This window comes from Cnephaeus nilssonii, assembly GCF_951640355.1.
Source record: "Cnephaeus nilssonii genome assembly, chromosome: X".
NCBI lineage: Eukaryota > Metazoa > Chordata > Mammalia > Chiroptera > Vespertilionidae > Cnephaeus > Cnephaeus nilssonii.
The window spans coordinates 58,908,123-58,923,684 of record NC_137071.1 but is presented as its reverse complement, the minus strand read 5'-3'; the positions used below and the strand labels follow the sequence as shown (position 1 = coordinate 58,923,684).

The window sequence follows — 15,562 nt, the reverse complement described above, 5'->3', positions numbered from 1 at the left end:
TATTAGAGTGCTAAGCAAACCTGATCTAGCAAAAGATAAATGAATGTCAAAGAGATGTTAACCTGAGCTATAGTTTGGCAGAGAGATTTATCATTTTTCCATTCATGAAAAATAATCCCTCCTTATTTTAAATGTAGAACTTCTTTAGTCCTAAATACTCTTGGAACTCTATTTTTTTTTTCATTTTGTATCACAGAAATTTGTAACGTGAAAGAGAAAATAACTTTTTTCAAAGATGATGAAATTTTCCATATAAGTATTACTTTAAGCTCAAATTTTAGACACTAGACCAACTGTAACATTTTCAGATAAAGTGACTTAATGTGTGAAATTACCATATCTAGGAAAAGGTTTTAAAAAATGCATATGACATAACTTTGTCAGTTAAAGAAAATTAAAACATTGATTAAACTAGGACCTTTCCCCTCTTCAGTTAGGGGAATTCTCTCTGAAAATGAACTGATTTATGGCTGGTAAACTGAAGACTGACTTATTGATTTGAATCTGTTTAAAAACATTCTCTTTCACCATTTCTCTTCCAAAGAATCATGCATGTTATCTATGATCATTGAAATTATAATATGCCAATCGATTTTTAGAAATTTAGAAGGTACCCTTTTCTTAATCAACTGTAGTGAGAGAGTGGCAATGCATTATTTATTTAAGAGAACACACACACACACACACACACACACACACACACACCTGATTTCATATATATGAAATATTTAAAAATCTCTGACGTTTAGCATGGTAAACTTTACTAATATTTCCATGTGTCAGAACTTAGCCTGAATTATAATATCAAAGCAATGTTTTACAAAAAACAAAACTTGGGAAGCATGTTTAACTCTTCTCTTCATAAATTAGATTTTACCTAATGCTACTTATGAATAAGTAGATATGAACATTGAGCCATATGTAGTTTAGTGTTTTTAGAGTATTCCCAAGAGGATCACACTGTCCTCAAATCTCTCAACTTATACCATATCTTAATATATAAAACTAGAGGCCTGATGCATGAAATTCATGCAAGAGTAGGCCTTCCTTCCCTGGTTGCCGGCACCAGCTTCCCTCTGGCACTCAGGACTCGGGCTTCCATGCAGCCACCAGCAGACACCTGGGACCCGGCCTTCTCTCGCAGCCCTGGTTTCATCCGGAAGGTCATCCAAAAGGATGCCCGGAAGGACATCTGGTCTAATTAGCATATTACACTTTTATTATTATAAACTAGTGACCTGGTGCATGAAATTCATGCACATTAAAAGGGGATTAATTAGAGGAAATAATTTAATATTACTATTTGCCCTTTCTCTATAATAGAAGTGTCAGAGATGAAAGAAAATTTTTAAAATGTATATGAAAACCTTCCTCCTGTCAGAATCTGGGGTACACCATGGGACCCAGAGTCAATTCCCCACCCAACCACATGCAGCTCAAAATCACGTGAGACCCAGACCTGTGGGCTAGATCCAGACCTGGCCAGTCTCACCCTTGTCAAGCCCTTCCAAGCAAGGGACACAACCTCAGGTCCCCTGGCCTGATGCCAGGATGGGGGGCATGGCCTGAGGTACCCCAGGCCAGACCGGGGAGGGAGGCAGGCCTTGAGGTCCTCCATCAAGCCCCGCCAGGTGGGGGACATAGCCTGAGATCCCCTGTCAAGCCCCGCCAGGCGGGGGCATGCAGCCTCAGGTCCCCCATCAAGCCCTGCTGGGCGGAGGCCCAGCCTGAGTTCCCCTGACCCAGCACTTGGGGTGCACCTTGAGGTCCCCCGTCAAGCCCAACCAAGCAGTGGGGGGAGCAGCCTCAGGTCCCCTGGCCCGGTGTTGGGGTGGAAGGTGTGGCCTGAGGTCCCCTTTCAAGCCCCGACCTGGTGCTGGGTGGGGGTCACGGCCTGAAGTCCCCTGTCAAGCCCTACCTGGTGGGGGGTGAGGTCTGAGATCCACCAGCTTGGTGCTGGGGTGGGGGGAGCAACCTGAGGTCCCCTAGCCCAGCCCCAGGATGGGAAGCACACTGTGAGGTCCCCTGTCAAGCCCTGCTGGGTGGGGGACACAGCCTGAGGTCCCCTGTCAAGCCCCACAGGGGCAGGGGAGGGTGGAAACCTCAGGTCCCTGCTGATTGCTCGTTAAGGCTCCTTATGGGAACTTGGCCTCAGCTGTGGGTTCAGCCATCTTTGTGATGGAGTGATGGTCAATTAGCATATTCCCTCTTTATTATATAGGATGCCCAGCACTACACAGTCACACCCTGTTCTCTACTAGGGCCACACCCTTGGATATCTCCACAAGAGCCTTTGAAAATGCAAAGACATTACCTGTTAGAGTATCCACAATAACCTGGAACCAACCAATAACACTGTTTATGAATTGGACATCTGTTTGTTTGTTTCTACCAAAATAGCTAGCTTCGAAGAGCAGGGTCCATTGGAAATGGTACACAGTATTTGATGGGGCTATCGTGGGAGGAAAGCTCTGGGACAGAGGCTGTTAAGCAAGAAAGACAAAAACTCATAGGATGGCATTAAGTGACTTTCATACCTAAGGGTAAAGTCAGAAAATTACAATTGTGAAATTTCAGAATTCAGAAAGCTTTCAAATGGAATAAGACAGAATGTTTTATTAAACTTGTCTCCTAAAAGAGAAATAAATAATTGGATTACATTTGCTTGTTTCCTTAAGAAAGTTAATATTCTTGGCAAAAGACTGGAGAGAATGAATAGCAAAATTTTTTCATCTAATCAGCAGATTTTTATCAACCTGGGAACTACATGTTAAAGTAGCAATAATAAATCCATTTAGCACATTTTGGGGAAATTGTATTCATAAAAGTTTATTTTTATTTGTTTTTGTGAAGTTACAAGGAATTTTCAGAAGTATGTACTATTTTGGGCTATAATGAATAGCATTTCTTTTTCTGCTAATGAGCAGAAAAGAAAGCAGATTGAGGATATAATGCATTTCACAATATGAAATGAGATCTGCATAAATTAATTCAATTGCTTAAGGACAACATTTATTTCCTCCAGCAGTTTACATTCCTGTTTGTGGTGCTATTGACTAACACTTCACAGTTTATTGTCATCTGCTCCGTATCATAAAGCCCATTACAATGTACTGTTTCAGAGCTATAGAGTTTCTTTTTTAAGAATCAATATATCTTATCATCTGTATTAATCTAAGGAAATTATTTTCCTATGGCAAAGTTTGTATCAGCTATTTTTTCCTTTTAACTCAAAACAAAACACACACATACACTATATTAAAAATCTTACTAATATACCATTTTAGGATAATACAACTTTACGTAATCAAAATATTATTTTGGAACATAGTTTAGAGGGAAGTTTTAAGTCCAGTGGGATAATAGGTAGTTGATATTACTCGTAGTAAAAAATAAACTTAAAAATTGACCCATTAGTATTTTAGACATATACAGAAATGGACATTAATTGTTAATTACCTCTGCCCTTTGCATAAGCTTATTAAAATAGAAAATAGCAAAAATATATTATTTGTATTACTATCATTAGTGCCTATAGCTATCCTGATTTTAAAATAAGTCCTAATTAATAAAGAACTTTGTTAACTTACATTTTCCATTGCCTCATCCTGTAATTATGAACAAAATATTTAATGATCAAAATAACAGTGCCAATATGATTAGAGGAGAGAAATGCTTAGTCCTTGGTAGAAATAAGCTATAAAAAAAACTAGCTCTTAACTATATTAGCACATGCATTGTTGCTAACCCTTGCACTCTTTTTTTAAAATATATTTTATTGATTTTTACAGAGAGGAAGGGAGAGGGATAGAGAGTTAGAAACATCGATGGGCTGCCTCCTGCACACCCCCTACTGGGGATGTGCCTGCAACCAAGGTACATGCCCTTGACTGGAATAGAACCTGAGACCTTTGAGTCCACAGGCCGACGCTCTATCCAGTGAGCCAAACCAGTTAGGGCAACCTGTCCACTCTTAACTGTAAATAAAATCAGGTCCTGTAAAGAGCTCTTCATGTGAGTATTTTTAAAACAGCTACTTATTATCCTCTCTAATAAAATGGTAATATGCAAATTAACCATCACTCTGCTACATAAGCCACGCCCACCAGCCAATCAGGACGAGTATGCAAATTAACCCCAATCCAAGATGGCTACAGCCACAGACAGCAAGGTTTCCCAGGTAACAGAGCAAGCCAAGCTTTCCATAGCCATTGCAGGTTTAAGCCTCCACTCAAGCTACAAAGTTTCAATTATAGAAGGTAAACAAATTCAAACAAATGGAGGCAGAATGGAGCTTGAGAGAGCAGGCCAGGGTTGCCGGCGGCAACAGGGGAAGCAAAGCTTTCTGCACACCCTGGCAGGGCTCACCCGCTTAAGGCTACAAAGTTTCAATTGTAGAAGGAAAATAAATTCCAGATACCAGGGCCTCCGCTTGGGTTGCCAGGGGGCCTGCAAACCACCACAGGCCCCTCTCTCAGGCCGCCCCACGCCCCAAGGGAACCCCCACCCTTATCTGTGACACCCTTCAGGGCAAACCAGCTGGCCCTCACCCGTGCACCAGGCCTCTATCCTAATAAAAGAGTAATATGCAGATTGACCATCACTCCAACACACAATATGTCTGCCCCCATGTGGACACAAGATGGCCACTACAAGATGGCCAGCAGGAGAGGGCAGTTGGGAGGCACCCGGCCTGCAAGGGAGGGCAGGTTTGAGGGACCAGGCCTGCAAGGGAGGGCAGTTGAGAGGGACCAGGCTTGCAAGGGAGGGCAGTTGGAGGTGATCAACCCTGCAGAAGAGGGCAGTTAGGGGTGACCAGGCTGGCAGAGGAGGGAAGTTGGGGGCAAACAGGCTGGCAGGAGAGCAGTTAAGCATCAACCAGGCTGGCAGCGGAGTGGTTAGGGGGTGATCAGGCTGGCAGGCAGAAGCGGTTAGGGGCAATCAGGAAGGCAGGCAGGCAAGCAGTTGGGAGCCAGCAGTCCTGGATTGTGAGAGGGATGTGCGACTGCCTGTTTAGGCCCGATCCTGGTGGGATCGGGCTTAAACGGGCAGTCGGACATCCCTTGAGGGGTCCCAGATTGGAGAGGGTACAGGCTGGGCTGAGGGACAACTCCCCTCCGTGTACGAATTTCGTGCACTGGGCCTCTAGTTATATATAATTTATCATATGTAATTGGGATCAATAAACCTGTATTGGATATTGTAAATGTTTCATAATTTCTGACACATACAAAATCTGCCCCTTTTACTATCAATAATATCCCATCTTGGTCTCATTCAGTTTGAAATTTTATTTTATTGTAGATCCACACTGTGGATGCTTACTCTGAGTTTATTCTTTCATTGTTAGCGTTGCAATATCTAAGAAAAGTTCTTAGTAACATAGCATGTTCAAAGGAATCAACTCTCTTTAGTTTATAGAAATGATGCTAATTTCAACTTCATATTATCTGTTAAGCAGGAAGTAATAGGCCTACAATTAAAACAATAATGTATGGAGTAAAAAAAAGACCAAGGATACTTAGTTTAATACATATTTGTTACTTATGATCATATTCTTATTAGAGATTGTCTCTGAGTTTATTGTGGTGGTGGATATAGTCACAACTAGAAATCATTATATCCTCATGTACACAGTAAATGAAAGGCAGATTAGTGTTGCATGTTATAGAATTTTTCATTCTCAGAATGAACAGTGATAAATTATTGTAAGTATAAAATTGAATATAGGCATAGCAGATGTTTAGGACTTTCTGGAATGGTGACTAAAAGTCTCTAAAGTGTTTATATTGAAACACCTTTAATATCCAATATCTACTCTTGTAGAGAGAAAACAGTTGATGTTGTTATCATTGGTTCTGTATATTTAGATTACATCTTGATGTTCAACCACTTGATTTCCCTTATTTTTTGGAGTTTCAGAAATAGAGGATTAAAACATAATGATGGGGAAGCCATTTTGTTCTCAGAACAACATGCTTTATTTGAATTATGCACCCATACAAACCTTAGTGTTCAAAATAGCTTTTCAAAATTTCTATTTTCTATTAATTTCTTTCATATGTTTATTCTCATTACTTGGTCTCTTTTCTTCATGTTGGTTTATGCCTATGTCTCTTCTCACATATATGGTATGCTCTTTTGTACCTATACACTTTTATGAATAGGAAACATATCTGGAGCAAATTATAATTATTGGAAATCAGAATATTTTGAGATATGTATAACCTTACCAAATTTTGTATTTTCTACAATTATCAGGAAGCAGGATATTTAAGACATTTAAAGGTAATAAATTTAATGAAATTCTCCATTTAGCTTCATGATCTTTTTTAACAATTAAAAGTCTTTGGATTTTATAAAATATAGCCTTTTATGCCTTTAGTATGGAGACCAAATCTGAATCTTTTTATAAACAGTAACATGGCATAAGACATGTGTTCAGTACATCATTGAAAATCTAAAACCAACTACTCTGCATTGGAGTCAGGATCTCTTATCTCCTTAAAAAATGAATTTTATATGGTTCTTATGAGAAAAATAAACCTAAAAATAATTTTCATGAATTATAAAAATTTGTATATATGCAAATAAATGAATAAAATAAAATGGCTGGTTATGTACATATAAATACATATATATGGAGATATAAAGAAAAAAACCCTAGCTATGACTAAACAAAATGACTATGTTAAATTTCATAAATAGTTTTATTCAAAATACATATGATCACACATTTCAAATACTGTAAATGGATGTATATGGGCCTCCTAGATAATTTAGTATTTTTACCTTTTAAAAATGTGTAACACATATTAACATTATTAAATAGCCAGTGTTATTATGGCTACAGTTGTTTAACTTGCAAACAATAAACCCATTTGTACTTCAGGAAAAGAGAGGTATAACTTACTGGATTCAGGATCAGAGTTGCCATCCCCTTCAGTGCGGTTGTTGGGTGCAGCATGATCAAAATACTCCTCCTGAAGATAACCAAGGGGCAGAGCATGGGATGTGCTGGGAAGACTGCCTGCATCATGGTCTCCCAGTCCGCCATCACTGCTGCTTTCCTGAGAGCCTTCTGGTAGGTGAAATGTGACACGCCGCTGGGACTGAAAGGAAGAAAGCAAATTACAGGATTTCAGCAATGATCTGAATAATTGCTTAATGCAGCCAATTTAGAAATACATTATTTCAAGTATCTAGTGAAGTCACACTAACATTATGTTGATTTGGGAACAATTTCAGGCTTCTGTGAACCTGCTGCACCTGGCAACAGAGTTGCTTTCATTATATTTTGAAACAAGGCACATCCAGATGCAGAATAAAGTCAACTTGCTCTAAAGCAAGAAGCTGTCAGCCTTTATAGATATTCAAGCACATTGAAAATTCTTATAATCATTTCAACATTGATTTATTGAGTGACTATTTGACAATTATTCATTTTTTAAATAATAAGCATGAATAAATATAACAAAATTTTATTGCTGTATCTATAAAATTCTGGTGGGCTAAAACAGTAAATATAAACAAATTTATTCAATCAGGTAGGCTTAGAAAATTTAAAGTATAAATCATCTTTTCAAAGAAATTAGAGGCAATATTTTGAATCGGAACTCATTTAAATTGATTCTACACTTTAAAAAATAAAAACAGTTACACGGTATGGATAACAGTTGATACCAAATATTTCGTCTCCAAAACAAAAGGCTCAAGACAGCCAGTAAGGGTGATAACTCCACCAGAAGTAGCTGTATTTTGTTTGCAGCAACTTTATATGTAGTAGCTAGTCTACAAAGATATCCTCTGCAATGGATATTCATATTTCTTCATATTCATACCCTTATGTAGTACTCTGCCACACTAATTATGGGGACGCCCTCTGTAACCAAACCTTGCAGCTTATGTTTTGCTCTCTCACTGTGGGGGAAACCAGATGCACTGAAAGAAGTCTGACTACTAGGAGACTGCCATGCTATAAGAAAGCTCAAGCTGTGTGGAAATACTACATAGAAAGGAAGTACAATAGACAGAGAGGCCCAGCTGTTCCAGCCACTGTAGTTCAGGTGCTAAATATGAATGTTAAGAACCCATTCTGTTCATTACAGTTTTGGGCCTCATTTGAGTCATCCCACCCATCTCCAAACATTTAATTCATCCCATTTTAGTCACCAGCCATTGTGGAGCAGAGATAGTTACCTCTGCTGTGCACAACCCCGATTCTTGACTTAAAAAAATGTAATGTACAATTGATTTTGTTTTATGCTTCAAAGATTAGGAATAGTTTGCTATGTAACAATAGACCAACCAAAATACTTCACTACTAGCAGTAGGCAATATACATTTAAGATATAATTATTTAAGAAATCTATACAAAGCAAAGTGAAATAAGCCAGTCAGAGAAAGAAAAATACCATATGATTTCACTTATATGTGGAATCCAATGAACACAATAAATAAACAAAATAAAAACAGATTCATTGATAGAACAGACTGACAGCTGTCAAAAGGCAAGAGACGCTGGGTAAAATAGGTAAAAAATGTAAGCAAAAACATACAACAACTTATAGATAGATAATAGTGTGGTAATTGCCAGAGAGAAAAGGTGGTGAGAGGAGGTAAGAGAGGTTGAAGGGAGGATAAATGGTGATAGAAGGAGACTTGACTTGGGGTGGTGAACACACAATGCAATATACAGATGATGTATTATAGAATTGTACACCTAAAACCTATGTAATTTTATTACCAATGTCACCACAATAAATTCAATAAAATATAGGGATTAAAAAATAATTTCCGACCATTAAAAACAATGTTGGGAACCAAGATGGCGGCATAGTTAAACAACTAAACTGCCGCCGCGCACAACAATTTCAAAAATACAACTAAAAGACAAAACATCTACCACCCAGAATCACGGGAAAGCTGGCTGACTGGTAAATTTACAACTAAGAAGGAAAAAGAAAGGAGAACAAATGCGGAAAAGCTCAGGTACGGAGGCACGCGAAGCGGGCTGGTGGCGGGCAATGGGGCACAAGGCTTTTTTCCAACCCTAAGAGAAATAAGCTCCCAATCACTCTGAAATCCAGTTTCTGGGGACACGCGGGGGACCTAGACACCTACGGGGAGAAGCTGGACTCTCGGCCATCAGGTTGGAAAGTGAGAGTGACTTTCTTGCAGAGGTGCGCCCAGCAATCAGTGTTTATTGCGCTGGAGCGTGGGACACGGGGACTTGGAAACGCGGAAAGGCAGAGATGGCTGATGGTAGCCATTGCCACTTGCCATGCCCTAGCCTAGTGATGCCCTGATACCCCACCCCACACATCCTACAAACCCGCCGAGGCTCCACACATCGGCTTTTGCATATCAATGGCCTGTTCTGTGGAAGCTTAACCAAATAAACTGCAGCTCCAGTCAGACTGCTCCAAAACTGCCAAACCCCAAGCAAAGGGGAGAAAACTGTAGTTCTTGCTGTAGCTCCTTCTGGGTGGCCTCAGACAGTAGCTGACCTGCACCCCATTGGAGATCCAGAATCTAGGGTATCTATTTTTGGTGTAAACCATATCTAGGTTTAGGGACTTATATTAAAATGAATAAGGTATCATAGGACCTCCATTATCCAGAACCAGTCCTCTAGCAGCCTCAAACTATTCAAAAAACAGCAATGCCAGGAGAAGTAAAAGGCATGCAAATTGCTAAAATACTTATCACTAAGTTCATGCTCAAAATCATATCTACCTTACTGTGTTTTAACAATTTGGGTTATCTTAGTCTTCAACTCAAAGTGTGTTTGAAGGGTTGGTAGCTGCTAGAAACAAAAACATAGACAGAAAGAGAAATTTCCACCAATTATCCCTAGATCTGCCTTCTGTAGATCCGTATAATAAGTGTGATTCTCCTTCTACATGACAAACCTTCCAGTGTCTGAAGATAATTCAGCCTCATGTACTAATATTCCAATTCCATGTTAATATCCCCATCCTAATTTGGCATGGTTTTCAGACCTTTTACCATCTTACTACCATTTTTCCTTTTTGTCCATGTAATTTATTTACATAATTAACAAAGTCAGATCTTGAGTATTAAATTCTTTATTGCTGCTGATATATGGTTTTGAGAGATGATGGATTTATAGATCACATAGGATACAAATAATTATTTTTATAATATTAGTCAATAGTTAACATTTCCTGGTTATTAAATTCTTTGAAAATTTGTTTCTATGATAGAAGCCACAAGTTTTTTGTTTTTCTGTCTGTCACCCAGTGGGATGAGCTGGGCCTCCTTGGAGAAGCCACAAGTTTTGTTTTGAACATTGCTTTGTCTCATATGGTATTTCTTTATATTTTCAAAATATTTTTTCATCGTCATAGTTATACAACATGTCTGTTTAATTAGTGCTTTTTAAACAAACCAAATGTCATTCAAGCAACAGATGGTTTCTGACTTGAATTATATAGGTTGGAATCATTATGCAGTGTACAATGAAATAAAAAATCTTGGCATTGTCATTCATTGCATAAACACTTGAAACAAAATATTCTCTTGATTAATGTTAAGAGAAATCACAACAAAAATATGTGATGGCAGACAATAGTATGGTGTTTACAAGAGGGAAGAGGAGGTGGCAGAAAGAGGAAGAGGGTCAAGGGAGTCAAATATGTGGTGACAAACGTAGGCTAGACATTGGGTGGTGAGCACACAATGAAATATACAGATGATGTATTATAGAATTGTATACTTGAAACCTATATAATTTTATTAACCAATGTTACCTCCAATAAATTCAATTTTAAAAAATCAAAAATAAATAAAGCAATAAAATGGAAAAATATATGTGATAGTGATCAAATGTCAGTTCAAAAATAATAATGACTAGCACATTTTAAAAATAAAGTTGAAGAGTGTGAACATCAGCTAGCATGCTAATAATTTCTTCAGTTTGTTATATCAAACATTGGTAACCTGTTTGCTTTAGACCCTTCAGATAGTACATATACCATGTTAAATTTTGTCTTCTTTACCTAGTGCTCATCAGCACATTAAAAACAACTGCTACTCATGTAGAATGTGTCCCTTCTTGGAAATGAATCTAAGATTAAAAGAATAATGTTTCCTTTGAAGTCTTCTTGCTTTTTTTAAGACTTGGAGTTTTGTAATTCTCATTAGTCATCTAAGAGCAAACTAATGTAGCTGTATCTTTCAACAACAATTACCAGTGATGAAAGGTAGCAGCAAGCAATGTAGAGGTAAATATAGTTGAGAGTGGAAGGGAAACAAATTGCAAAGAATTAGTATTTGTAGCACTACTGTAAACTTTTATTGTACAGCTTGCTATACAGATGTATTTTTCTAAAATCAGTCCTCCAATTTTATTTTACATTCAAAGAAGAATGGCCCTACATTCCAATTACCACACCCATTTATCTTACACACACACACACACACACACACACACACACACACACACATACATACATGCATAAACGGTGTAAAATAATCTTAAATTAACCTACAAGTTTAAAAAGTTTGACCATTCTATAATTATGCTATGATCCCAGGAGGAAATTGGTATGACACTATCATTTCCATTGCTTTTAAAAGTTATATACATATATTTCTTAAATATATCTAAACTGAGAATGAAATGCAAAAATAAATTTAGTCTCCTAAATTAAAACCCTCAAATCAATCTTATATATTTACCTTAAATATATCATATAGACTTATTGTAATATTAATTTTGTTACCTTTCATTATACTTGGGACTTAGGGAGAAAAAGGAATGTGATTTTGATAAAATTGATAGCTAGCTAATGCAATCTGCTATCCAGTGTTTTTGAAAACACTAAATGTATACAAATAACTAGAGTTAATGTGTTAATCACATAAAGTCCTATGTTCCAACTCTCAAATATTCTCATTGGGTAGGTCTAAGGTACATGTCAGATGTTGAGGCATATGAGCCCTGACCAATATTTCAGGGGGAAAAGGGAAAACAAGATTCAATAGTCACATTTTCTAAATGTTTTTATTTTCTTTTTAAATATATTTTATTGATTTTTTACAGAGAGGAAAAGAGAGGGATAGAGAGCTAGAAACATCGACCAGCTGCCTCCTGCACACCCCCTACCGGGATGTGCCCACAACCAATGCACATGCCCTTGACCAGAATCGAACCTGGGACCCCTCAGTCCACAGACCGACGCTCTATCCACTGAGCCAAACCGGTTTTGGCATATTTTCTAAATATTTTTAAATTAGCAACTTCTTTGACAGTTTACATTAAACTAACCTCATAGAATAATGAAATTCTAATGCCAGACTCTAGTTATAAAATTTTACAAATTTATCATTTTATAATTTTTATACAATGGACATTTTCTTTTTGCCACAATATTCTAGTTAATCCCAGCTGCTATCTTGACATTAATGGAAGGATGGATAAACAAAGATAACTCTGAATGAATCTACTGAAGGGAAGCTGAATTACAACCTGTATAAAATTAATAGAAAACTCACTTAGAGTGAAATAAGGAGGCCAGATGGGGGAGCACTATAATCAACTACAATGTACAAAAGGGGAAACTCATTGTAGTGGTCCTTCCCAACTTCCTTTTCCCCTCTAGAAAAGAGCTTCCTTTTATTTGTTTTAGGGGACTTGCACTTGTCTTATTATGGTTGCATGTAGCAGATTACAATTCCTTGCTGTTCTCGAATCATCCCATTTTGGTGGAGAGCTATCTTGGCAACAAATTTAGTAGGCCATAGGAGGATCCAGAAAAGACCCTTGATATCTCTGAGGCTGGTGAGCAAACAGATGAGGCATCCACAGAACCCACTGAGCTTGCTGTTTACTTATCATCACAGTAATTTGAGGGTAAGTTGAGGATCAGTTCCTCCTGTACCCCAACTTCTACTTGCTTTGCATTTTGAAGAGTCACAGGCTCTATTCAGGATCTGTCCAAAAGTTTCTTAGAGAGAGAGAAACATAGATCAGACCATCAAACCTCAGAGAGAAGGTAGGGAAGGGAGGGGGTAAGGGGGAGAGATCAACCAAAGGACTTGTATGCATGCATATAAGCCTAACCAATGGACACAGACACCAGGGTGGTGAGGGCATGAGTGGGGGGAATGGGGGGGAATGGGGGAATAAGGACACATATGTAACACCTTAATCAATAAAGAAATTAAAACACACACACACACACACACACACACACACACACACACACACAAAAGCTTTTTATTTTTTTGTCAAAGGCCCTGTTTTCTGTAAGTAATCATTTTGGCTCTTCAGCCTTAATCCCTTGTGATCAGGCTATTTCTTGAGACTGTTAATCTTTTGCCTTTTTACCTTTGGAAACAGACCTTTTCTACTGAAACTGGCTGGCCTTCAATCTGGTTCTAAATCAGATTGTCTCATTGAAACTCCCAAAAGTCCTTATTTCTGAAGTTCATTCTACACTTTGGATTAAAGTATACAAATTGAAAAGGTTAGATACTCCAAAGTATAGTTGGTCATATTTTACAATTTTAAATGTTATCTCTAGAGTTCTGATGTTTCTATTATATGTCAAAATAATGCCATTTAGTGATTTCCACTTATACCTTGATAATTCTTAAGTGAATATTGCATAGAATAATTATAATTGCACCTTGAAATTATATAGAATATTGTCTTGGGTGTCTGAAAATGTTTTAGTATTAATTTATTTTCATCATTACTGTGTAAAGACCTGTTTTGAAAATAATAATTTTGAACATTTTGTTTTTCAAATTTTTAAGACAAATATCTTACATAATAAAAAGGTAATATTTAAATTACCATCACTCCGCTACACCCATGATTGGGCCAGCGGGTGACACAGGGGGCGGGACTCAGGGTGGCTGGGGTGGTGATTGGGACTGCAGGACTCTGAGCTCGCGTTGCCAGCAGCGATACAAGCTCAGCGTCTGCGCCATGGCTATGCCGCAGCACAGACAGGCCTCTGGGGCAGCCAGCCGAGCCGGCGTTTTGGAGGTTTGGAGGCGGCCGGCGGTGGCCGGTTGGCACAGCTCCCCGGGGAGGAGTCTGGAGGCAGTTGGGCCGCAGGAGCACGTGGCAGAGGCCCCAGCCTTCCTGGGCGGGAGGCAAAGGCAAGACCCCGGCCTGGGCTCCAGGGCCGCAGGAGGACCACGCCCCCGCCCCGCCTCGCCCTAGGGGCCCAGGGACTTCGGAGCTGCCAACCAGCGGACAGACAGCTTACACGTGCATGATTAAATCATGCACTGGGCTTCTAGTGTTACTAATAAGTAAATGACATAGTAGTCATGAGTATTATAAGTAAGAACTGGTCAAACTTCAAGAAATGCCATTGGATAATGTTTAAATTTAGATATAATGTTAAGCTTAAAGATATTAGAACATTAAGTTATTGCTATAAATAAGTAAATGTATTTTTTTCCAAATATTGATACTGAGAAGAGTTAGGAGTAACCAACTACTACTTATTTTACTGCCAAAAGAAGAATGTAGTAGACTCCTAACATAAGCTTTCATTTTGCCATCAGTTCCTGGAAAATATTTTACTAACCAAGACCACTTTCACTCAGCAACCGTGGGAAATCAAGTAACTTAAAATCTACAGTTTCTAATATATATATAGCATAAAATAATTAATTTAGCTCTGTTGTTGAAAGATGAATTTGTTGGATATTTTTTTGTTCAATAGCATCATGGAATTGAAAATCTTCAAATTTGTTCAGTGTGTTTAGATTAAAATTGGTTAGTTTTTATGTTTCTTTAAATTAGCTTATCCATAACCAATTCAAATTTGTTTGGGTTAACACTAAGATTAGAATTTGGTCATAAGAAGTGAGATAAATTAAAATTAAATACATTGTTTATTTCACAATTCGTGTTTTTGTTTTAAACAAATTTGAGATGTCTATTTGTGCTTCATTTTACAGATGAGAGTTTACTCTGGTCTAAATGATAACAAAAATAAATTGCTATCTTTAAACTTAACAGTATGACCTCAGACCTGATAAGCATCAGGAGGGCAAAACAGAGACAATCTTGAAGTTACAAAGGACACACACACACACACACACACACACACACACACACACACACAACATGTTTTTAAAAAATCCAACTACATAAATACCTTATTTTTCTGCTGGGGTTATATAAGATAATTTTAAAATGACCTTAAACAAATTGAAATATTAAAAATCATTTAAACAAATACTGGTGATAATAAACTTCAAATTGAGAATATTCTTTAGCTAGACACTATTTGCTATATTGTTTAAAGTAATAATTTAAAATACATAAATTTAAAGCTAACTTTTAAAAATGTAAACAAATGGAATGAATAAAAAGAAAGTTAAGTATAGATATAGACAACAATAGTATGGTGATTACCAGAGGGAAAGAGGAGTGGGGGAGCTAGCAGGGGGTAAAGGGGGCATAAATGGTGATAGAAGGAGACTTGACTTGGGATGGTGAACACATAATACAACAAACAGATGATAGATTATAGAATTGAAACCTATATAATTTTATTAATCAACA

General features: G+C 37.8%; 1 protein-coding gene across 7 annotated transcripts in view; it reads right to left on the bottom strand.

The window, feature by feature from the left end:
• Window positions 1-15,562, bottom strand: part of PCDH11X (protocadherin 11 X-linked) — a gene marked incomplete at both ends in the record, with an annotated part of 1,090,738 nt that overhangs the window by 311,540 nt on the left and 763,636 nt on the right. For all 7 annotated transcript variants that reach the window (XM_079765368.1, XM_079765373.1, XM_079765369.1 and 4 more), the window contains one exon: window positions 6,914-7,112. In XM_079765368.1, coding sequence (XP_079621494.1) covers window positions 6,914-7,112 — 199 coding nt within the window. The remainder of the gene's footprint in view (window positions 1-6,913; window positions 7,113-15,562) is intronic.